At 39.3% G+C, this 25,691-nt stretch overlaps 1 protein-coding gene across 1 annotated transcript in view; it reads right to left on the bottom strand.

The window, feature by feature from the left end:
- Window positions 1–25,691, bottom strand: part of SLIT3 (slit guidance ligand 3) — a 612,784-nt gene that overhangs the window by 132,241 nt on the left and 454,852 nt on the right. The window contains 4 exon segments of the mRNA XM_042452193.1: window positions 1,960–2,092; window positions 5,027–5,190; window positions 8,842–8,985; window positions 11,141–11,284. Of these exon segments, the coding sequence (XP_042308127.1) occupies window positions 1,960–2,092; window positions 5,027–5,190; window positions 8,842–8,985; window positions 11,141–11,284 (585 nt within the window).

Here is a 25,691-nt window from a genome sequence, read left to right as displayed (position 1 = left end):
ATTATTATTATTATTATTATTATTATTATTATTATTATTATTATTATTATTAAAATGTACATATAATGAAGCCAATAGTGTCACATCCTAAAGCAACTCCTAATTCTAAAGCACTCACATGGTGAAAAGCCCTACTGCCAACTTCCTGTCTAATAGCCTCTTTCCATCGGAAACCACATTCCAAAAAGAGAGGCAAATAATACGTTGTTCTCACCTCATGCAAATCTACTTCACAATTTAATCTAATTATCTCTGTTATTTTAGCCATTTTGAGAGCATTCAGAGAAAATAACCCCATGACAGTTGTCACTGTTTATTTTTTCTTTTTCAAACCATCAACCAGCACGGATAATTAGATGATGATTGTGTTGGGAATACATTTTAAATAGCTCTTTCAAGTGGTCCACTGTGAAAACACTCTCACCCTGCTGAAAAAAGCATTACAGAACATTCAAAACTGACTTTCTTAATTTGCCTTACCCTACTCAGCCGGAAAACCTGGGAAAAGACTGCTTGGCTGTCAAAATGCCTCCCTCTATGCCTCTTTAATTTTTACTAAGACATGTTGTTGTTTTTTAAAAACCATAACCAGCATAAGGAAAAGAAAATACAATAACAATATGCTCAGAATAATTTAGAGAGGGTGCATGAGAACAAACCGGGCCATGTTTTACTAAACAATCAACCTAACCTCCAAACTACCTACTTTTTAAACTGGAATGGGGAATGGCTAAGTGCACAGACTATCTTTATGCACATTTAGAATCTTCCCACATTGTAACCACAGACTAAAATCAATAGTAGCCTGTCAAACTGACCATTATCTAAGTTTATTTCATTCAGGGCATCTATTCTAACTGGGACTAACAACAGGATTTGGACCACAGAATCCAGATACTATTGTATATTCGTTGTACAATACAACCAGAAGTCTACAATGCTAGATCTCTGGTGCTCAAACAAACACTGAGTTCTGACTGATTTCCCTGGTTTCCCTATTAAGTTTCCCCCTTATATTCAGAGAAGAGGAGAGCAGCCCCGAGTAGAGCAACCTCAAGCTCTACTTTTGTGGCTCTCAAATTTCCACTTTAAAAAAAATATCCAGGCTTATATCCAGGTACTTTTTCACCTGAAAATGGCCCTAGTTTGCTAAACACAGTGCACAAATGTGCCAGTTTCACCTCTCAGCCCACAGAGGCCCCAATTACTGCAAAAATTGTTCTAAACCCAACTAAAATCAGCCAAAAAGCTAACAAAACAGCAGTGTGATTGGGTCCCAATCCCAATCCTCTCCATTAAAAAAAATGACTGAGTCCTTACATTTTCTAGGGGTTCAATTTTGCTAAGTTATGAGCCCCCTCACCTGTTTTGGCTGAGGTAAGCTTTACCCCAAAAGCTGGAAGTTACTCCCTCATTAAGAAAAAAGCCTTAGTAGGCTTGAAACAGATACTGAAACATGGTATAACTGCCATCACAGACCCTAGACCGTGTGAACGGAGTTTTTCTTGTTCGAAAAAATGCACCCCCCCCAACCAAAACCAAAACCAGGGCAGGGATGAGGAGGAGAGGTGTGGGCTGTTTATGTGCAGCCAAATGTGTATTGCTCCTGAACCTGGGGTAGTTGTTTACCTCTGGTCTTATTCATGACCTTTTAGATGCCATTTAGCCTACAGAAACAAAAACTATGATCATAATAAATGATTGAATGATTAGTAAAAACATTATTTCTTCCAAATGGAAATAGAAATTATAGCAAGTAGACCATCATGCTCTATGGTTCATAGACTACAGCAGGGAAATGTTTCTTATCTCAGTTACCACCTGGTGCAGGTTGGTGGGCCTCAAAAATTTAGAAAAAGCTAAGTAGTTCCCATGCAATCTTTAAAACTACTATCACCATGCAATTTTACTGATTCTATTAATGTATGTTACTAATATATGTATATCTATATAGCTTACAGTTCAGTCACATCTTTGGGAACACCTTTTGGCAGAAACCGCAACCCTTTGTTACTGCAGCGAACTACTGAATCCATGCAGGTACACTGGTCAGGACAACGGGGGGAGAAATGGCAGCTACTTTCAACATTTCCTACAAAGCAAGAAAGCAAGCAAAAATTAAGTTTAAATAGAGATGGAGTAGAAATTCAATTCTAATATAGAGGCTCCATGTGATATCAATAATATGACCATTACCATTACATTGCTGTAACATTAGTTAGAAGGTTATATCAATTCTTGATCTATCTTCTTAGCATTATACAACGTTTTTGTTTTTTTTAAAGAAAAATGCAAGGCTGCATTTTGATATGAGCTTCTCTGATACCAACATCATTCTCATGCCAACATCAACTATATGTAGCTAGTTATGAGCATTTTCAGTTGCATTTTCAGAAGGTGATGAGTACATCTATTGTAGGGGGTGGGGGTGGGAAGTCAAGCATGGAAACAGAGTTGCATATCTGCCTGCTTAGGAACAAAACCAAACAAAACTAGAGATAACTTGGAGAAATATGGATCCAGCAGTAAAAATATTTTGATTTTAACTTCATTTTAAAAACAAAAACAAATATGTGGCACCTTTCTGGAACCATTTCATACTTGTGAATTTGCAAGTATGGATGGCTACTGTATAGGAGTAGATTTGATGGATGTTAACAGAGTAAATGGAGTAATGGCTTATTCAGTCCCACGAAGGTTATAATTCCTGATTGTTACATGATTATGGTCTAATGATTATGATCATCGCGGAATAGCGGTCTATAAATAAAACGTATTATTATTATTAATTTACATATGTGTGTGTGTGTGTGTGTGTGTGTGTGTATATATATATATATATATGTAAATTAGACCATAATATGTAACAAATATATATAGCCTTTTGTTTTGTTTCTCTACACATTTATGTACTCTTAATAACTGGTAGCTAAATGTTGGCTGTGATGGAAAAAATAATATTGGTTTCAATATTAACATAGGACATTCCCTAATTTCTTCTTAATTATAAGACTGGTTGTTTGTAACAAGTGCCTTGAGATTAAAAGAACAAGATTAGCTATGCATGCACCAAGAGGTGAAGGATTTATGTGCACCTGCAGAAATATCTAGCATTTCCAACAAGGGTGTTGATTTCTATAAAACGGATTTTAGAAAACAGATAGAACTTCATAATAGGAAAGCAGAAAGGTTACTCTTACAAAATTAAGCCTTTGAAGTTAAGGACATTAAAGCATGTGGTTTCACAAAGGATGAGAGGAAAAAAGAAAATGTCAGCATCCAAGTGTGTATCTAGAAAAATTTGGGAGCGTATACTTTACAATGGACCAATTAAAAAAAAAAAGGAAATATTTCACAATGGGAACAAGTCTGCTGTGTGCTATGCAAAGAATCTAGCCTTTACCACTTATTCCCATAATGGATTTTAATTGTTTTCAGGCATACAAAAGGGTGAACAATCTGAGTAGCTTTCCCTTTCACTCTCAGAAATACTGGAATTGTAGATGTACCTTCAGCTTTGAACAGAGTACATATCTGTACTTGGTCCTTGACCTATAGAACCATGTGCAAACAATAGCTTGCATGATGTCTAGGACAGTATAATTTGGACTTGGAAGATACATTAATGGAGAAAACACATAAATAAAACTATGCTTTGCACTAGTTCAGAATGCTGGGTCTAAATTCTCCATTTGCATGGTCTTCACATTCTTCCCTATGCAGTAGAATCAAGGGCGGGTTACAGATCACCATTAGGGACGTCCTGAGGACGTCCCAGTTTGAAAAAGGGGTGTCTCTTCCAGACGCCCCTAACCCTATCACAGAAAGAGTCCGTGACAAATGGCGGCAGCCGTTCCACACGGCCGCCGCCATATTGACGTAGCATACGCTGTGCGTCCGCACATCGCGCCCCGGAAGTGACGCCGTGAGTGCGCGACTTGCGCCTCGCAGCGTCTCTTCTGGAGCCCAGGAAGGAGCGTGATTTCCCCGCTCCTTCCTCGGAGCATCCGGGAGCCACGCGGTTTGGCCGCTGCGGCTCCTGGATGCTGCAAGCGGAGGCGGAGCCAGACTGCCGCAATCCGGCGGTCTGTAACGTGCCAACGTTTTCTTTCCTTAGTTAGCACAGACCTGCATTTGATGTCATGGATAATGTCTAATTTTTAGCCCTAAATGTTCACTAATATTAGGAGTGCCAACACATTATGATGTAAACACAGCTTTTTGTTTCATTCTTGATACCCAGTTTTTACACACCAGATATTTAGAGCAATGAAACACTATTGAAAGTTCTCGGATGTTTATTTTCATATTGAGAACCTCTACTCTGCCAAACTAGAGTAGAATAGAGTAGTGGTAGTAGTTTAGGAATGCATAGATCATAGGCAAATCACATATAAAATAAATGAGTAAAATCTAGAATAGATTATGTTTTTAAAGGTGAATAGGATAAAAGCACTCTGAATACATAAAATAATGCCATAATTAGATAAAAGAATTTCTAGAACAATCAACTGTAATATCAGCTATAAATCATGTCTGAATTTTTGTTGCTGCCAGGACAAAATAATCAATCAATTAATTAATTAATTAATATAAACATTATGAGAGTCCATATCACAGAGAAGATAGAAAATATTTTTCTAGCTTTTGTCTACCAGAAAAAAATTAAACCATATGAGAATTCAAGTTCCAGAAAATCCCCATCAAGGAATATGTTCAGAGGAGTTGTTTTCTGGGGGGAGGACTGGAATGTATGGGACAACATATTCATTAATCTGGGGGGAAATGTCCAAAATGAAAGGATTTAACATTACATTATCCCTGAAAAACATGATGGATGCAGACATTGATGTAGTAACGTTGTCCTATACATACCTCATTGTTCAGGTTAATTTAGCAAAAATGCCCATATTGAGGAAAAGGTGATCTTTTAATTTAAAATAAAAAATTAACTAAAATAGTACTGCTGGTTGCACTGCAGATTCTACCAGAGATCGCATTATACCATTTCCAGAAGAGTGCTTACCATCACATGTGAAATCCTGTGTAGCTACATCCTGAATCGGAATCTCTTTCAAGAAAAATGGTTTCTGGCAACGTGGGTTTCCACTGACAATCCTCCTCTTTCTTAGCCATTTCCCCAACCATGCCAAGTGGCAGTTACAATTAAATGGGTTAGACAGCAGATTACTGGATGGGAAATGAAGAAAAAATGTGCTATCAGTTATTGAAGAAGTCAAGGGATGGGTTTAAAAAAGTACTGTATATTGTCATCCATGTAACTATGTTAATCTATGTTACAAAAAGTAAGCTTTATATTATAGCTGCATTATTTTCTTTTCAAAAACTAAAGCAGGAAACAAATGTTTGAGAGTTTTTCACTTTACTACTCTTGATTTCCCTTATCTGTCACAGACACATCACACATGAAGAAATGGAATCCACTTGTAGTAAGTTTCAACATAGCACCTCTTACTCTTTTAGACTAAGAACTAAATTAATCAGGATACAGGAGACAGATGAATAGGTTTTCCCCCCATTCATTCATTCATTGGTTCACTTACTCTCTCTCTCCCTCTCCCTCTCTCTCTCTCTCTCTCTCACACACACACACACAGAGAGAGAGAGAGAGAGAGATCAGGTCTGCTACCAGCTGTTTCTTTTTTGTGTATTAGGGAAAATAAGAATTTAACCATTCCATCCCCATTTCTCTAACTAAAAACACCCCCAAGTCTTCTCACTGGGATCAAAATACAGGTACTCTTATATTATTTAATACATGCATTAAATAATAACTTCAATATAGCCTTAGTTCAGCTGTTAAAACCCAAGAAGAATCCAAGCTAACAAATCATGTTCAGAAATGTATTGACTGATGGTGTACAAAAGTCTTCCAAATCCTTTTTGGCTAGCACAGGGTCTTTTTTATTAGTCAAATTGGTTGTACACATCGTATATCAAAAGCATAACGGAAATATGCCACCAAGTAAGGTTAAGAGTAGAGAATAAGAAACTCTTTAAAAAAAGATCTCACAGGTGTAACTCTACCACCCGAGTTCAAGCTGAGCCTTCTGCAATACATTAATGCATAAAACTTCAGTGACATTTTTATTGCCAGTGGTGGGAAGGAAGGGATCAGCATCCAACTATACTAAGATCCTGAAGCTGTAATGGCTGTATGAAGATAAGCTCAAAACATCACAAGGGTATAATGTAATTGCCAAGTTCAAAAGCTACAGAGCAAAAAAAGAAAAGTTAACATAGGACCTGGATTTCAAATCTCCATGGGTCTTAAGCCCATCATTTTTAGGAGAGGAGTAATTATTTTGAATATTCAGGTTTTTGTCTCATGAAAGTAGGCTAAAATACGATAGGATTATCAGATTATGGAGTAAACATACAAAGCCAGTCTTAGTTTTATTTTGAAAGTTTTCTCTATTGTACATACACTCAAAAATACCCAAGGTGTTGCACAAACTGTGTGTGAGGAGAGGGGAAATTATCAGTAAAACAATGGATGGGGATTAGAAGGATTGAATTGGGGGAAGAGGAAGACTAAGGCGCTTTACAGACCGCCCAAAAGGGCAGTCTGCAAAGCGCCTTCATTTGTTGCGTGGAGGAGCCTCAGCGGCCAAACCGTGCGGCTACTCCACGCAGCAGAAAAGAAGCTGCAAAATGCAGCTTCTTCTTGCGGTGCGCTAATGACGCCGCAAGACGCCAATGGCACACTCACGACATCATTAGTGCCGTGCGACGTGTGGATGCTAAGCGTCTGCTGCGTCAAGATGGCGGCGCCTGTGTAGAACAGGTGCCGCCATTTTGTACGTGTCGAGCACATACTAGGGTTAGGGGCATCCGTAAAGGACGCCTCTTCCTAACCCTAGTACGCACTCAGCGTGTACTTTACACCCGTTTGTAACAGGCCTAATAAAAGAAATTGACAGTCTACACAAAATTATTATTTAAAAGACTAAGACAGAAGACAAACCCCTCCCCCAAGACAGAAAAGTTGCTGGGTGGGTCTTCAAAGTAAGATATAGTTTCACCTAGAGGTCTACGCAGGTTGTCTGTTTGTTTTTTGAATCTGTGAAGCAAGCTTGAAACTACATTTCTTTCCCAATTTAAATTTATATATTTTATTAACCGAAATGTTTCAGTTGAAGCACACCAGTGGATCCAATAGGTAATAAACCAATCAAAATAATTATGAATGCCCTTGAACATTGATAAAACACATGTTCTAGACTCTGAAAAAAATCATCTATTTCATGTGTACATAGCGGCTATCTTGATTTTTGCATCTTTGTTATCATGTTGGACTTTTCCTCCAATAATACGTCGACACATCATCTAACAGAGAAATGAATATTATTGACAACAGATATAAGGGGGAAAACTTCTTTTCCACAACAAGAATAAGATGTGCTTGTTATCAAGCTCAAGAGACTCAGTATTACTAAAAATTTCACACAACCAAAGAACTTCACTGTGCAAAATTACTTCTGATGAAAAACAATTCCAAATCTACAAATGGGAGTATTGCAGAACTGTATCTATTAGAGAATATTTTTTCTAACTTGAAAACAATAACATTTTAAACATATAGAACTGGGTAATCAGATTTCTCTCCCATAACAGTCACAGAGGCACTCACATGGAAGTAGGGCAATGAAGCTTTCAGAAAAGTGAATGATTAATATTTCATCATAGTTTGGATAAGAAGTAAACAGAAGTTAACTGTTGCATGCCAGCCTGTACTACAAACCCAAACTAAGTAGTGTCCACACAGAAGTATCTCTGACAAAACTACAAGAATTTGGAAAAGATAGCCTATTTCTGATTCAGATATCCAAAAGTTGAATTTAAAGTGAGTTTTATGCCTCATTTTTACCTATGAGATGAGTGAAGTACACACAAATGTATTTTTCTATGTCTTGGCAAGAACAAATTGACATGGATACCACAAAGCTTGAATTACCAGTATCTTCCCTTAATTTAACAACCAGAAAAAAATAAAAATAAACCACAAGCATGGAAAACACATTTTGTTCTTCTACTGTGAATGCTATTATCAGGCCTATCATCATTCATATGTTAATGGTGATGGCACACAGTCTATATAAAGACAAAAAATGAGCAGAGTAATTCATAAAGTAATGTGATGCTGAAACAAATACAAGTTAAACAATGGGAGGAAATATGAATCTTCCCAAATGGTAATTAAAGTAAAGACTGATGAGGCATACAAACAGAATGCTTCAAAGGACCTTAATACATGGAGAGAAAAGCAAATAAGACTAAATGTTGCAAGATCTGCATTAGAGTTGAAATATCTGAGTCATGAAATTCAAATGATGCCTAACCTTTAAAGGGATATTGTAAGAATTCTTCATGACACTACTGGCTACTGGTTAGGATGTATATGTGTGTGTTTGTGTGTATTTCTCTCCAATAACAGGGATAGTCTTTCTGTCTATCAGTTAGTGGGAGAAGGCTGTTCCACTTGAATCCCAGCTTGTAGACTTCCTACTGACACCTGTGGTTGGCTAGAGGATAGACAGAATGGTGGACTAGACTGAGCTTTTTCTTTGATCTATCTTGCCCTTTTTATATTCCTAAACTATTATTGCTACTCTCTGATATTAAATAGAAAAATGCTCCTGTTTTTAAAACTACTGCAATTCAAGTTATTAAACAATCTCAAAAAATTAAAATCAAAATTTTTTAAAAAGTTGGTTTTTTAAAAAATGTTCTTATGTTTATCTTCCTTGCTTTCACATAATTAAATTAAAGCAACTATTATAAACCAAATGCAACACACAAAGCAACAAGATTACTTACATGGTAGATAAAGAAACAAGTGTACTGAAGGCTCCTGGGGTGATTGTAGTAATGCGATTGTCATAGAGAGAGAGTAATCTTACTGAACTCAGTCCTGTGAAGGTGTCATTGTTTACACAACTGATCATGTTGCTCCTGAGCATCCTAAAAAGGATTTAAACCTAGAATTAGAGTTCCTTAATTAATAGAGGGGAGGGGAAATGAAACAATAAGGAAGGCAAAGTGTAGGTGAATCAATTGAAAGCCAAAACCTCCTCGATAAATGTTAGCCAACATGTAAAGATGTCCTTGATAGTTTAATTTATACTGGCTTAGAAAAATACATTTTGGAATGTCATAATGCTTACCTGAAATATGAGGCAACCACTCTCAATTCGACTCTGGCTCATATTAACATTTGAACCAGAAAAGAATTGATTTCATCCACCATCCGAACTCGGTCTTTACTAACCTTGCACCTCCTCCCATTCTCTTTCCATGCTGCCACTTGCTTTCTTGCTACTCAGGATGATGGTGGAAGTTAAGCAAACTATGGACCCAAACAGACAGGCCAAAATAAAGCTGCTTCGGGTCGCTTTGGAGGTATGCTGTTTAAATGGTGTGTGCATCCTAAGAAGTCCGAAGCTGCACCAAAGCCATACTCCAGTCCTGTTTCCTCATGTGTACTTTGTCTTGCTCATCACATGTCAGAGTGGATTGGGGAGACTTCCTTTCATTCTACTGTGTCTCCTCACTGCCGATTGTATAGCAGGTAGGAAAGGAGGTAGCTAGACAGGGACATGCTGAGATTTACCAGTGGATGGCTAGGAGGAACACTGCAACTTCCCCCCTCCCCCCCGTCATGTTGGTTCATCTTGAACCAACATGACGGGGGAGAAAGATGCAGATAAAACCTGTTCAGTTTTCCACTAAATATTTCTAGATAAAGTTCTGAGGTAAAGTGTATCTAATAATGTCTGTGGGTTGTGTTTATGTTTGCACACACACCAAGACTACAGTTTCATTATTATGAGTATAACATTCAACTCTAGATGTTCACCTTTTTCTAAACTTCTATCTCCTATTAGAAGTGAATGTGATACATGCAGCAAAGGACATAGTCAACATTTTACATTCAGAAGAAAATATGTACTGTATTTTCCAGCATATAAGACGACTGGGCATATAAGACGACCCCCAACGTTTACAGTTAAAATACAGAGTTTGGGATATACTCGCCATATAAGACTACCCCTCTTCCAACGCACACCAAATATTTTTTTTAAAAAACCATCAGATTTGATTTCAATATGGTAATTTTAATTCAAATGCTTATGACATTCAGATACTTAGCAGGAAAACTTGTTGTATACAAAGCCTGCTTGGATTGGTCAGCTCTCCCTGCCTGCCCAGCCTTCACTGTCTCCAAGACTTTCAGAGCGGTATTGCAAACACGGCTCTTTTTTCCATACCCCGGGCGTCCTGGACGCCTGCAGCTTGCTCTGCCCTTCAGTTACATATACATATGATTCTCCAGTCCGGCTCGGAAGCTTCAGCACCTGCCCTATAAGATGACACCCGGGAGAAGATTTTCCTGGGTTAAAAAGTAGTCTTATATGCCAGAAAATACAGTATATTAAATGATGAAACGTTATGCAAAATCTTTTCTTTCTCAGAAGTGATGTCACAGACATCATCTATTTGGAGTCCATGACATATAAAATATCAGTATATAGGTTACTGGAAGAAACAATTTCATTTCACAGCAATTAAGAATTTTCAAATAGTCTAAGTACTGGGAAAATATTGTTTCACTTCAAGTCTGGTGGAAAACACCTGTATACAATGTAAGAAATGAGTAGGCAATCCCAAGAGCACATTTATTGCAGAAGACATTATCAGGGGTATGTGCTGGTAGCTCTCAATTTGTGATGACAAATCTCAACATCAGGGAACCTTTCTTTGTTGCTATGAAATTATTGTACTTGCTCAATAACTCAAGAAACATTCCGATTTTGTATGAAGAGAAGGCACTGCAAATTTGTGCAGATAGGTTTTCACAACTTCCAGGAAGTCGTAATGTTATCAAACAAAGATCACATAGGTGCTACTAACAGATTAGATCAGTGACTTAGCAGAGATCTATGCCTAACAGAAATGTTAAGACTCCTACTTTGCTCTCCATCAGCCTGCTGTCAAAGCCAGCAGTGCTAATTCACTGCACCTGTGATTAAACATTGCACAGATACACAACAGTATCTTTCTCTCCTCTTTTCCCATTTTCCCAGTTTAAAGAAAAGCAAGAAGATTTTATACTTACAATGTCTTGAGCCCTGTGAGACCTCTAAACATTCGTCCATGCACTGATTCCAACTGGTTCCCTGTCAACATCAGTTCCTGCACTCCCGCTGCCCCGTCAAAAGCACCTTCCCGAATCTCTTTGATCTTGTTGTTACTCAGGTTTCTGAAAGGAAAAACAAATGTGATGCTAAACAGACAATATTATTTAACAAGGTTAAATGCCTTCCACAAGACAAACTTGAATGTGTTTCCACTGGACAGTGAAGGGACAAACAAATGTTCCAACACAGATTAAAAGAAAGGAAGTATTCCCTGCTACCACAATTCTCCTCCTGTCATACCTCACAGAATTGGGGTGGGTGGGTGTTTTTAAAAATGATATAGCATTTTTTGACATATAGATCAGTGCTGTTTTCTGATATTTTTATCAGCATAGTTGACTCCAGCATAATGTTTTGATTGGTGGCACTGTGTTGGCACAACTGAAAGGCTACTCCCATCCTAACCATCATTTTCTTTTCCTTCGGATAGACCATGAGCTTTAATATCTTAAATTGTGATTACAAATAAAAATTCTATTAAAGCTAACAATATTAAACCTAACATTGTTCAAGTTACGTTTCCAGCAAATTAAGTTCATACTCTATTTTATTTTCACATAGCAGTCTATTGAGAGCTTGTGTGTTGTATTGCACTAGTGTGCTGGGGAGAGTCTAGTTTTAATTCTCATTGAGCCATGATGCCCAATGAATGCATACCCTCCAACATTTTGCAGATGAAAACTAAGACTCTTGAGGCCAAGCAACATCAGAGTGTGATCAAGACGGCATAAGTTATTCATGAAGAAAAACAAACTAGGAAAGGGTTCAGCTGGTTGCTTTTGTCTGAGCATACAGGGAAAGGGCAACATTCTATACTTCCAATCCTCTCCAGCCTGTTGGGATAAGTGCAACATAATTGCACACTTGGAACTCAGTTTGTAATAAATGAAGTGAGCTGAGGACAATGGGGGTAAGTGGGAGGAAGACAGAGAAACTGGGAGGTTTTAAAAGCAGCGGGGGGGGGGGGAATGAGAAAACAGAATTTTTGATTAGGGCTGCTTCTGTCAAATCAGGAAAGTTGGAGGATATGTGGATGATCTTGGGATCTCTCTCTCTCTCTCTCTCTCTCTCTCACACACACACACACACACACCAAGGACGTAGCCAGGATTTTGGGAAGGGGGGGGTCAAGACTAAGTGCCACCATTTTGAGAGACTAAGAGCCCCCCCCCAAGACACAAAAAGAGGGTCGAGCGTTTACCCTCGACACCTCGATGGCACCACTTTAACTTCCGTTATGGCTTCGTGCTATGGAATCTTGGGATCTGTAGTTTTGAGGACCTGTTGAGTCATCTGTCAGGTTCCACAACAAACTACAAATCCCAGCATTTCACAACATGGAGCCAAGGGCAGTTAAAGTGGCCAGCTGGATTATTTTTTCAGTGCAGATGCAAACTGAGTCCTTCCTCTGAAGGTGTTTACATCAGATAAATTCAGCTCGATAAAGCAAAGTGCAGCTGTTCAAGCAATGAGCGGCAGCCACTCTGTTCATGCTCAGACACACTCTGCTCATGCTTTGAGACACTGTATTCCAACATCTGAGCTGAGTTACGAACCCAGGCTGCATCCACACATTTCATTCCCACTTCCAAGAGGGATTTTTAATTTTGAGATACACACACACACACCTTTTAATTCCAAGACCTACCTACCTACCTACCTATCTATCTATCTACCATAATTTTTAATTCCAAGCCTTTCTTTTTATATTAAACAAACCCCTTTAAGAGAATCCTATTTTGGGAGAAAGGCAGGGTATAAAATCAATCAATAAAAAATTATAGTGCAATAGTCCATCAGTGCATGGCTTGCATTATAAGACTTTATACCTTTATACATTTAAAAACTATTAAAATCACAGTAGGCTCAGAGTGCTACAGAATCATGGAATCATAGAGTTGGAAGAGACCCCAAGAATGGCCATTCAGTCCAACCCCATTCTGCCATGCAGGAACTCCCAGTCAAAGCATCCTCAACAAATTATGTAATGGAGGTGTCCATCTGCATTGTAGAAAGATATACTATAGATTAATGCTATGGAAAATCACCACCTTGAGTCTGTATATTGGGAGAAAGGCGGGATATAAGAAAATAACAACAACAACAACAATATCTGGATATTGTAGTTTTGTGAGACATTTAGCCTTCTTTGTCAGAGAGCTCTGGTGGCACAAAACATACTACAAATTGCAGGATTTTCCATAGCATTAAAGCAGTGTTGAACTGGATTATTTCTGCAATGTGCAGCCTTATTAAACTGCAGTTCCCATCAGTCTGTGGTGCTGCTGGATGATGGGGCCTGCAGTCTAGCATTGCCTGGAGCAGGGCCATAGGACTCCACAGCCACGATTCATCATCTTAGATTGATTCCATATATTAATTAATTAATCATAAAAACATAGAGTTAGAAGAGACGAAGGGCCATCCAGTCCAACCCCATTCTGCCATGCAGGAACTCTCCATCAAAGCATCCCCATTGACATGCTGAAAAAGGGCCAGCTAACTGTATTTTATTCTATTTGTCTTTTAAAAAAGAGAAAAAACAAGGCTGGAAGGAAGCCTCTTGCCTTTCTGCATCACAGACCCACCTCTTTTTTGTTGTTGCAAAAATCCAGAAATGACTGTTTTTGAAAACCTGAGTCCATTCTCAGGAGAAATATCCAGAGTAGAGCCTGAGTCTCCTTTCTCTGGACTTCCAAAACCCCAAACTGACCCTGAGAGCATCTGGTATGACCCCCAACTCAAGGAAACTTGGGAATCCTGAAGGTTTAGATCAATGACTGAATTATTGAATTATACAAGGCATAGTGGTCTCAGGGTTTTGCTGAAGCTCAGTGTGCAGAAGCACAACATTATTTTAAAAATATAGTGCATTAAATTACCTTCAGTCTATGTCTATGAGATGCATATGAAACATACATGGATCCCATCTCCCAGTATAATATCCCATTAGACATAATACTGTATATAAATATACCCAAATCTGAAAAACTCCAAAATCCAAAATACATCTAATCCTCAGCATTTTGGGTAAGGGATTATTATTATTATTGTACTATATTGCACATGGATATAACAGCTAAAAGTTAGAAGTCACCTTTTCTTTCTTTTCTTCAGTTCTCCCTGAGGGAGGAAGGGGGGGAGGAGGAGGAGGAGGAGGAGTGGAAGCCGGACTCTGAAGGAAACGAAAGCGAGTCATAGGGACTCCCTCTCCCTCTCTCTCTCTCTGTCTGTCTCTCTCCCCCTCCCTCTCTTCCTCCTCCCTCCCCCCTCCATTAAAGCCACGGAGAGGGAAAAGAGGAACTTTTGTTTTGTCTTTCCTCTGTTCCCTCGCAGTGGTTTTAATGGAGGGGAGGGGGGAGGAAGGAGCTTGAATGCCCCCAGGGCCTGATAGGGGGGGTTCCGACCCCCCCCAACCCCCCCCCCCCCGGCTACGTCCTTGCACACACACAACTCAATCTACTTCACAGAGCTCTAGTAAGGGTATAGATGGAAAGAGAGCCAAGTACACTGCCCTGGGCTCTTTAGGAAAAGGAGAGATAGATATGAAACAAAGAAATAAATACTGTTGTACCAATTGATAGGTCTCTGGTTATTTTACCAGGATGCAAGTCTGCATACATTTCATTATTTAGGATTTTTAATTAAGGGAATCTAATGTCATCAACGTTAAAGAAGAGACATGTGGTCAGTTGAAATGACTAATTACACTGTACTGGGAATCTCATAATAATTTTATGCAGCTATACAGAGGAGAAAAACAAAACAAATACTATACACAAAAGTTGGAAGTAAAACAGAACTTGCCTGCCTAAAAAAAGGAGAAACGTTAAAAGGGCATACTTGTGTGTGTGAGTGTGGGGGAATAGATCTCCAACCATTTCTCAATGATACCTGTTCTGAATAGAGAACTACTGTAAACATGTACAGGTTGGGTGCAATACAAAGTATATGCTATCTAATGTAACTGGTTGAAAGAAATTTTGAAGGCTGGGATTAGTAACTGGTATGAGTAACTGGTAGCCTGGTTTCTGTTTCTAGAACAGCAGAGACAGCCTGGCTGCACAGCTTGTGACCCATCACCTTTCCTGCAGTCTGAGGCAAGAAGAAAGGGAAACAGCGGCAACAACAAAGCACAAAAACAACCACAACCATAGAACAGCTCTCTCTCCTCCCTTTAAAGCAGCTTCATGCATTTTACTTCTATCCATAGTACAAAGATTAGACTTTATGTTTAATGTCACAAACAGTTCAGAAACAGTGTTATGACATATGAATCGAATCTGGTGTTGAATTGTTGTCTCATGAAAAATTAAGTTAAGCATCTCTTTTGAATCTTCAGATAATGTAAGCATTTTTTTTTTGTTACAACTATGTCTTTTTTGCCTGATAACAGTGACACTGAAGGGTCAGTTCTCTCATTACATTTTAAAGAGGCAGGCACATCCTTGTAAATCACATCCACATTTGAAGATATAAGTAAACGTCTAAGCCTAAAATTTACACTAGCAGATCCCTGCTAGTATAACAGGAACCTTTTCTCTTTCCCTTCTTCCTGAGTGTTTTGTCTCAAGAGCGATGCTATGGACTTTGGGTGTAGTAAGGCCTCTGGCTCCCGGGATCACAGCCTGAACAAAAGACTTGTCCACAAATTTCTTAAGTTTTCAAAAGCTTTACTGGTCATAAACACAAAAACATGAAACTGATCTCCTTTTTCTCAATAGTCCTTCTTAAATACCTTACTCTCTCTTCTTGGTGGGTTTTATCTCTCTTCTTCTGTGGACTTATCTTGGAAGCTTACCACACTGGGCTTGTGGGCCGTTCTCAGAACGGCCTGGCAGGAAACAGAACGAGTGGGGGATGGATTTTACCACACTCTCCAGTCCCTCATTCGTTCCGTTCCCCCTCTCTTCCATTCTCAATCCGTTCCAGAGGGGAGAATTTTTGAGAACTGTTCGGAACAGTTCTCAAAAAGTGTTCCCTCTGGAACGGAATGGGAACAGAAGAGAGGGGGAACAGAACGAGTGAGGGACTGGAGTGTGCGGTAAAATCCATCCCCCACTCATTCCTGCTCCTTCCGTTCCGTTCTGAGAACGGACCCAGGAGGACCTGTGCAGTAAGCTCCTTTGTCAAAGGAAAATACTCTCTCCAGGTCTGACTTGGCTGAAATCTTACTACACAACTGAAACTAGCTAGAGGGAGACAGTAGAAGACCTTGGGATTTCCCACAATCCTTGTCTTTCTTAAAGCTGTAGATCCCTATTTCCCCTCCTAAACTGATACATAGAAAGTCTAATATAATCTCAACTAATTATATGTCTCAAGAGCATCAAAGATGCTCTGGAGGCATGACACTGAGGTTTGCTGTGTATCTTGAAAACCTGTCCCAGAATCGGGAGTACATTTTAGGGGCACCCAGGGAGTTGAGGAAAGGGATGAAGGGGGATTAAACAAAGAAGCTCTGTTGGCAAAACCAGCCTGTTGGACTTTTTAACTATAACAAAGAGAATTAATAATAATATCTCTGGGAAAACATGGCTACTAGGCAAATGTTTCCAAAGGCAAAACTTGTGTATAGGAATGATTGTACTTCTCAATTTACAGTTTGAATTGTTACACATTCATGCACAAATACACACATACATGTACCCATATTCTTTCCTCAAAATGTAATGTTTGGGCACAGAGGAACCATTACATTTGATTGCTTTATTGGGAGGGAGGGGTTGCCAAGAAATCCTGAAATGCATAAAAATCTTTTAATCTCAATTAGCAGGGGGGGGGACTTCTGAATTTTTTGATTCCCTCATGCAAAAATAAAACACACAAAGATTTTCATCCTTAGCCATAACATATAAAATGCCAGTGAGCCGTAACAACACCCTCAGAGGCCAATTTTCCAGTAAATCATCATCATCATCATAATCATCCTCAGCTTCATAGTCAAGAAGCAAGGAATCAGTGAAGCACTGTCAAATAATGTGGCAAGTTCCAAATTGTATTATTTTTGCAACAATGTTCATATCTATAGAAATTTCCTTCAGATAATTGTTTGGAATTGCTTTCAGAGTACCCCTCACCACTGGAGCCACAGATGTTTCCTTCTTCCAGAGGCAGTGAATCTCCATTTGTGTCCCTCTCTCCCCACCCTTTGCTCTCTGTTCTGCTGCCCCCAGGGATTGCCACATCTATAATCCAAACTATCCCCTCATCAGTTATGTATTATATATTATGTGCCAATTGTTTATCATTTTGAATCTTAAATGTCCCAGAAGATTTTTACTTCACTATTTTCAACAAATTTTTCAGGCTTATGTCCCCACCAGCTTTTTGCACACGGTAAATTATATTTTTGCACAATGTACTATTGCAGCCAATTTATCGTGGTATTATTTACGTATATTCAGTCTTGCTACATGAAAAACATAAGGTGATCAACAAATTCATCTTTTTTTTTTTTTACATAGATCACATTTACTGTCCATAGTTTGTTCCCCAGTACCTACCTCAACACGATTTATTTGAAACAGCTGTTCTGGAGCTGCAAATATAAGTCCTCTAGTTTATGTTTTTTTCCTAAGTGTCATGTTCTGTAACTATTTCCTGATGTTCCCTTTCTCAACTTTTCCTTCTATATTTTTTTATGTGTTTTTGGGGTTATGTGGCCATGTTGTGGAAGAATTTATTCCTAATGTTTCACCTGCATCTGTGGCTGGCATCTTCAGAGAACGGTGGCATGGAGATGTGTGGGGTATATATACTGTGTGACCCTTGACTGAGAGGAAGTGATTTACAGTTTAATCTCTGTGTTGGTCTGTTGTTGAATTGCAAGACCTCCAGGTGCCTATTTAATTAGTGATCCATTGTCTGCTGGGAAACCCCCTGACCCTGGGTGAAGTTCATTTGCATGTGCTGAGTCTTGGTTTTGGTGTTTTTTCTGGACTCATAGCCAAACTTTGTTTACTTTCAGGGTTTCTTCTTTCTGGCTGACACAATCTGCAGGGTAAAAATACCTTCCCTTTATCATACATTTAAGGAGTCACAGACAGAATAGGAAAACCTGTGAGGAAACACAACCTCCAAATGATCTACAGACCAACCAAATCTGCACTCAATAAAGGACATTAGACACACTCTTATGGCAGCAGGAGTTTATAGCATACCATGCAGCTGTGGACAAGTCTACATAGGGACTACCAAATGTTCAAATGTGAATCAAGCAACATGAGAGACACTGCAGACTGGGCCAGCCAGAAAAATCAGCAGTAGCACATTATAAACCAACCTGGGCATAAAATGCTATTTGAAAACACTGAAATTCTGGATCATGCCAACAACTATCAGGTCAGAAATGCACAGGGAAGCCATTGAAATCCACAAACACCTGGACAGCAACAGGAAAGAAGAAACCACACAGATTAACATGTAAATCACTTTCTCTCAGCCAAGGGTCAAATACTATATACACCCCACAAACTTCCATGCCAGCATTCTCTGAAGATGCCAGCCACAGATGCTGGTGAAACATCAGGAATAAACTCTTCTAGAACATGGCCACATGGCCCGAAAAACCCACAAAAAACTATCTTTAAAATTGACAATTCCTTATCCCCAGGCTTAAAATCTAAATAAGACATGACCCAAAGAAAAAGGGTGTGGTCGAGTGGAAATGATGTCCAGCAGTTCCTCACTGCAGTCCTTCCTCATCAGAGGCCATCACAATGGCAGTTGGAATGGAGGGAGCAGCTCTCACCACCCACCAGGATCCAGGTATCATGAAATCAATGTCTTTTGTGTGCGGAAGAGCCTTTCAAATAGTAGAAGGGTACCCCCGGATTGAAAGTCAGCATGGTGTAATGGTTTAAGTGCTGGACTATGACTGGAGGCTAGGGTTCGATTTCTGCTCATCTATTAAGTCCACTAGTGACATTGGACAAGTCACATGCTCTAAGCCTCAGGGGAAGGCAGTGGCAAACCTCCTCTGAACAATTCTTGCCAAGAAAACCCCATTACATGTTTGCCTTAGGGTTGTGTAAGTCGGAAACAACTTGAAGGCACACAACATACAAACAGACATACCTCTGGATTGAACTCAACACTAGAGTTTGTAGATAACAAAAGTATCCTGAGGTATCCAGGCAAATGATTCAGATGTTTAAATACAGTTCTATTATTTGCCATTTTATATAAGGGACATCATTTTTACTATGCTTTGCATATAATGGGATTTGAGCCTCCACATATTTTGCTATCCAACCCAGTGGATACCCAGGGCCCACTATAACTGCCAATATGCTGCACGCAGTCCAAACTGTCCTGAAATTGTTTGGCCCTATACTTTTGTATAGGTGTCTGGCACACCAAAAGCCAACACAGAGTAGATTTTGGGATTTATCGGGTGGCTATCTGTACATAAATCAAAAGAACACTTCTTATGCCTGCCATAGGCTGAGATCTTTAAAGTAACACATTCTTATTTGTTGCAGGATGTGCTCAGGTGGAAATGTTTAATTTTAAAAGCAATAATTGCACCTATTTTATAGCAGGTAATATGATAATGTGTAAAACTGTCATTGGTTCCAATTCCCTAAATTCTGCCAATATTTTACATGAGCAGGAATATGACATATATTTTTTCTAGGTTTGTGAAATATTTTCCAGATGCAAGCAACCAGCATTGCGGTATTGTATGCAGATATTCTTTTCCTACTAAATTCTTACAGTTCACATTCATTAGAGCCAGGCATCTAATGGCTTTTCAGTATTCATGATGAGCTAGCATGTAAATTTGTACCAAGGGACTTCTTAAAAGCAGCCACAGTTGACCCTGAAATCAATTGTGTCAATGAATCCTTTGGGCCCACTTAAACACAAGACTTATTGACAGACAGACAAAGGCTCCAAGTGAAAGCTGCCCATATATACTGTTACAGCATACCAATAATGGTTCTAAGGTGTCATACTGAATAGGCCTTGATTTGCCTCTGTTGCTAAGGTGGACAGAGAAAATTGGAATAGCTGGTAAGGTTTAATTTTCACAGATAGTGCTAAATTAGCATGTTGCCATAGTAAAGATTACAGGTGTAACAGATCTTTCGTCACACACACCATAAGCACTAAAAACTGCATAAAGCAGTATGTAGAATACTGACTATTCTTTTTCAGCACCAAGTAGACATTCTCTAGACTGCTATCTCAGTGAAATAATACTTGAACATCTCCTAAATGGTGCTGGGTCTTAAACTCAGTACTTCAAATGCAGCCCTGTGTCTTCTCTCATTTCTCCTTCCATGTTTTCATAGAATCATGGAATTACAGAGTTGGAAGAGACCACCAGGGCCATCCAGTCCAACTCTCTGCCATGAAGGAACTCACAATCAAAGCACCCCCAACAGATGGCCAACCAGTCTCTGTTTAAAGACCTCCAAAGAAGAAGACTCCACCACACTCTGAGGGAATGTGTTCCACTGTCAAAAACCTCTTACTGTCAGGACATTCCTCCTAATGTGTTCCTGTAGCTTGCACCCATTGTTCCATGTTCTAGTCTCTGGAGCAGCAGAAAACAAGTTTGATCCATCCTCAATGTTACACCCCTTCAAATACTTAAACAGGGCTATCATATCACTTCTTAACCTCTTCTCCAGGCTAAACATACCCAGATCCCTAAGTGTCTCCTTGAAGGCATGGTTTCCAGATCATTCACCATTTTGGACACCCTCCTCTGGACACGCTCCAACTTGTCAACATAGTTTTTTTTTAATTGTGGTGCCCAGAACTGGACACAGTATTTCAGGTGAGGCCTGACCAAAGCAGAATAGTGGCTCTATTACTTCCCTTGATCTAGACACTTCTAGTTACTTCTATTGATGCAGCCTAGAATTGCATTGGTCTTTTTAGTTGCTGCATCACACTGTTGACTCATATTCAACTTGTGGTCTACTAGGACTCCTAGATCTTTTTCACAAGCAGTCTTGTTCAGTCAAGTGTCCCCCATCCTATATATATGCATTTCATTTTTTCAAACTAAGTGCAGTACATTACATTTCTCACTGTTGAATTTTATTTTGTTAGTTTTGGCCCAGCTTTCTAAGGTCATTTTGAATTTTGACCCTGTCTTCTGTTTTCTTCTTCTGCTACTATTTCTATAATTTTACACGCTAACAAGAGTCTTGTTGTAATGCAGTTCCATGTGTAGAGATAGTTCTAGAATTAACGCTTTGTTGAGTTATCCGATTAGTTTGAGTGCCACAGTTCAGATATACTGAGAAAATGATGATTAATGCATTAAGCCCCATAATCCTGCAAAAGGGAAGAGGGAAAAGAAGGGTGTCTGGTCTTAACACTTGCTCCCAATTTCATAAGCCATGGTTTATGAAGCTTCAGGTTATCATTAGAGGCAGATCACAGTTAGGTTTTATGCCATGAAAAGCATCTCTTGTAAAGTACAGATCTCTTATATGCACAAGATCACATCAGACCAGGGGGAATAACAGATTTCATTTTTGATTGTCTGGTTCTTCCAAGATTTATAACACAACTGTTATAAGTGAATCTGTTAGACCACATGAACATCCCTCTCTGCTTTTCAGTTCTTTGAAAAAAGCACTGTTTGTACATTGTTTGCACAAACTTTTGACTTAAAAATATTTTAAATAATATGTTTATATGCATTATTATAGTTTCTTATGGTATTCTGTAAATTACTTCTAGCAACCTTTCTTATATGTTATATAAAATCCTAATAACCCCCACTATGAGCCAGGGCAGTTAAAGCGATCTCAAACTGGATTATTTCTGCAGTGTGGTTTGGACCAGTATTGACACCTTCAGGAGGTATTTCAAGGTTTGGGCATCATCAAACTCTCTTAAGTAAATGCGCCATATCTTTGCTGATGATATCTGGAGAATGTCTCCTCTGAAAACCCTAATCCTTGGATAGGAAGATAAGAGAGGTGCTCCCTTCAGATGTTTTTAGCAAGTCTTTCAAGGTGACAACCAACATGTTGTATGGGGTTCATTAGTAAATAAGGACTGCAGTTCCTTAAGAACAGGTACAATATTGGTAATCAAAGGGATCTTGTAGGACCTTTGAGACTAACTGTGCAAAAGAGGTTGCAGCATAAGCTTTCGCTGATGTGGCCTACATCCTCAGATGCATGGTGCAATGTGAGTTCATCTAAGACTCTGTTTAAGCAATGGCAGAGGGAGTGAGGCTACTGTGCTGCACCCTTCATGTCCCCCCCACCTTTTCCAAATAATAATAATAATAAATAATAAAATTTTTATTTCTATCCCGCTTTTTGCCAGGCAATCAAAGCGGCGTACAACAGGTTAAAATACATCCATATATACATAATACCCCCCCTTAAAACAAGATTAAACAATGTAAGATTAAAAACTAAGAGCTAAATAAAAATCATCATAGGCAGAGTTTGCTGGATGGGAAGTCTTATTTGTGGCCGAGCATTTTATTCCGGGAAGGCTTGCCGGAAGAGATCCATCTTAATGGCTTTTTTAAAGCTCTCTAGATTGGTAATTTGACGGATCTCGTCCGGCAGGCCATTCCATAAATTGGGAGCGGCTGCAGAGAATGTCCTCTGGGAGGTCGCTGTCAACCTGGTCTTTAAGGGCTGTAATAAATTCCTCCCAGAGGACCTGAGTGTACAGGGCGGATTATATGGAAGCAGATAGGTTGGGCCCAGATAGGTTGGGCCCAAGCCATGTAGGGCTTTAAAGGTGATAACCAACACCTTGTACTGTGCCCGGAAACTGATTGGCAGCCAGTGGAGTGACTTCAGTATTGGTGTTATATGGTCACTCCTTGCTGTTCCTGTGACCAACCTGGCTGCCATATTCTGTACTAACTGGAGTTTCCGGACTAGGCACAAGGGTAGCCCCATGTAGAGTGCATTGCAAAAATCAAGTCTTGAGGTTACCAGCGCATGTACTACAGTTAATAGTACAAATAGAGAACAAGTGGGCAGGGCTATGATGAACTAGTCACATATCACAGATGAATTTGGTACCGTGTGAAATTTTCAGTGTTTTCAAGGGCAGCCACTGATATGACAGCTTACACCAGTAAACATAAATGTTTCTAGAGTGTGGATCACCATAGAAAGGCTACCCATATTCATGAAAAGCCATTTTGAAGGGAGCCAGCATGGTGTAGTGATTTGAACATTGGGCTATGACTTTGGAGACCTGGGTACAAATCCCCACTTGGCTGTGGAAACCCACTGGGTGACTTTGGGTAAGTCCCACTTTCTCAGCCTCAAAGGAAGACAAAGGCAAAAGCCCATCTGAACAATTCTTGCCCAGAAAACCCATCATAGGTTCATCTTAGGGTTGTCTTTCAAGGTGACAGCCAACATATTGAATGGGGCTCATTAGTAAATGAGAATGACTTGAAGGCATATAACAAGAATCACAATTTAGAAAGTAAGTAGTATTGCTAATAAATAACATTGCCCTAAAAAAAAGAGGAGTGCAGTACATTAGTGTCATTATGCAAACCCCATGAAACAGTTTATAGCAAATCTGTGTCTAATCTCTTTTGGTTTTAAAGATTATATTCTGCAAAACTGAATTTGGAATTTTAAACAAGAGCTGGCAGACAAGGGAGATTCATGATTTTTAGGAAAGAAAACTGTAAACAAAAAAAGTGGTTTCCAGGCAAGTCTCTGCTTGAACATTGAACTGCATGAGATATCTTCTTTTGTAATGGGGCAAAAAACAAACAAACAAACAAACAAAAAACAAAACAAAACAAAACACTGCCACAATGAGAACTTTCTGCTTGCTGCCATTGGTATTAAATCTGAACCAGGTAGTTTTATGATGAACTGCAAGGCTATTACCTCTTGCTGCTAGAGTGCACATATCTGAACTACACCTGTACTCTTAGATTCTTATCTTTGCCAAGAGTAAAGCATCGAGAATTTACTGCTTCAAAAAGATATAAAATACTAAATGGGAACATTTCATGCATATTGAAAATCAATCCTGCTTTGAAAATCAGCATTTAAAAGGAGACATAACCAGTTCCAGATTATTACAATCTTTCATGAAATACATAAAATATGAAGTATATTTCCATAACTACAACATTAAAGGTGCATCAAACATCAGCATCCTGACATATATTTTCCATTCTAGGTTTGTGGACCCCACTTTAGACCTAGATGACTTCTTCAGAATGTTATGCATAGAATTCCAGATTTCCAAAAACTATGTAAATTGTTCTGATTTTTTTGTTTTGTTTTTAACCAAGCTCTACTAAACACCACCAGACACACTATTTGGAATAGAGTTGAGAAATGAGATCCAAGCCAGTTTGGAACTGAGACCTTGCATAGTCAGAAATGAATAGTAAGCACCAGATGTTTAGTTATTCATGGACATGGGAAAGGAGAAAAAGAGACATCCATATATAAATATACTAGCTATATGGTTTCCTCTCAATTTAACTTTGGGCAGCAGGTACAGGCAACTCAACGTTAGCACATTATGAATTTGTTTCAGATGTGAATGTAGCACATCAAGCTCAACAACAAGAACAGACAAGAATTAACTTGCTATACTACATTCCTTTTCAAAGTTCTACTATGTTTGTATTAAGTAGTATTTTTTCAATGATACATATATTTTGCACAATACAGGAGACAAACGAATTGAAAGATCCCACCACATATTAAAATATTCATGTATAGGAATAATATATTTTAAAAGTATATATTCTTTTCACCATGAGAAAAGGAAATTGACAACTATCCTGAGCTAGACTGGAATCACTCCAGGCCTCTCTCTGCAAGATTAGTTGGATATCAAGACAGGCACAAACCAAGAGTGAATAAGATGATCTTATTGGCGGGATACAAACCGCCATTTAGTACGTATACAATACGTACTAGGGTTAGGAAGGGGCGGTGCTTCCGCACCCCCCTAACCCTAGTACGTATTGTATACGTACAAGATGGCGGCGCCCCTTCTACATGGGCGCCGCCATCTTTACGTACTGGACGCACAGCGTCCAGACGTGTCGCGGCGCCTATGACGTCGCGACTCCGTGCCAGGGGCCTCGCGACGTCATTGAGGCGCCGCAAAAAGAAGCTCCGAAATGGAGCTTCTTTTTTGCTCCGCGCGGGAGTCGCGCGGTTTGGCTGCTGCGGCTCCCGCGCGGAGCAAATGGCGGCGGCGGCGGACCGCCGCAAAGCGGCGGTTTGTACCCCGCCATAGAGACTTACTGGATGAAATGTGTGTATACAGAAAGCTCACTGACCTGCAGCCAACAGAGAATCCTCTTAGTAGTGGGTGGACTAGGTTTGTCAAACAGAAAGTACTTTGTTGCACATCACAACCAATAAGAATGAACCTTATTCTATTCTTAAGGTGAGGACCAAAGAAAGTGCCTTTGTCCAAGGGCTGCTGACCTATGCCTACTTCTCAGAACATACTGGATGCTACTTC

This window comes from Sceloporus undulatus, chromosome 2 (assembly GCF_019175285.1).
Source record: "Sceloporus undulatus isolate JIND9_A2432 ecotype Alabama chromosome 2, SceUnd_v1.1, whole genome shotgun sequence".
Taxonomy (NCBI): Eukaryota; Metazoa; Chordata; class Lepidosauria; order Squamata; family Phrynosomatidae; genus Sceloporus; species Sceloporus undulatus.
This window is presented reverse-complemented; position numbering and strand designations above follow the sequence as displayed.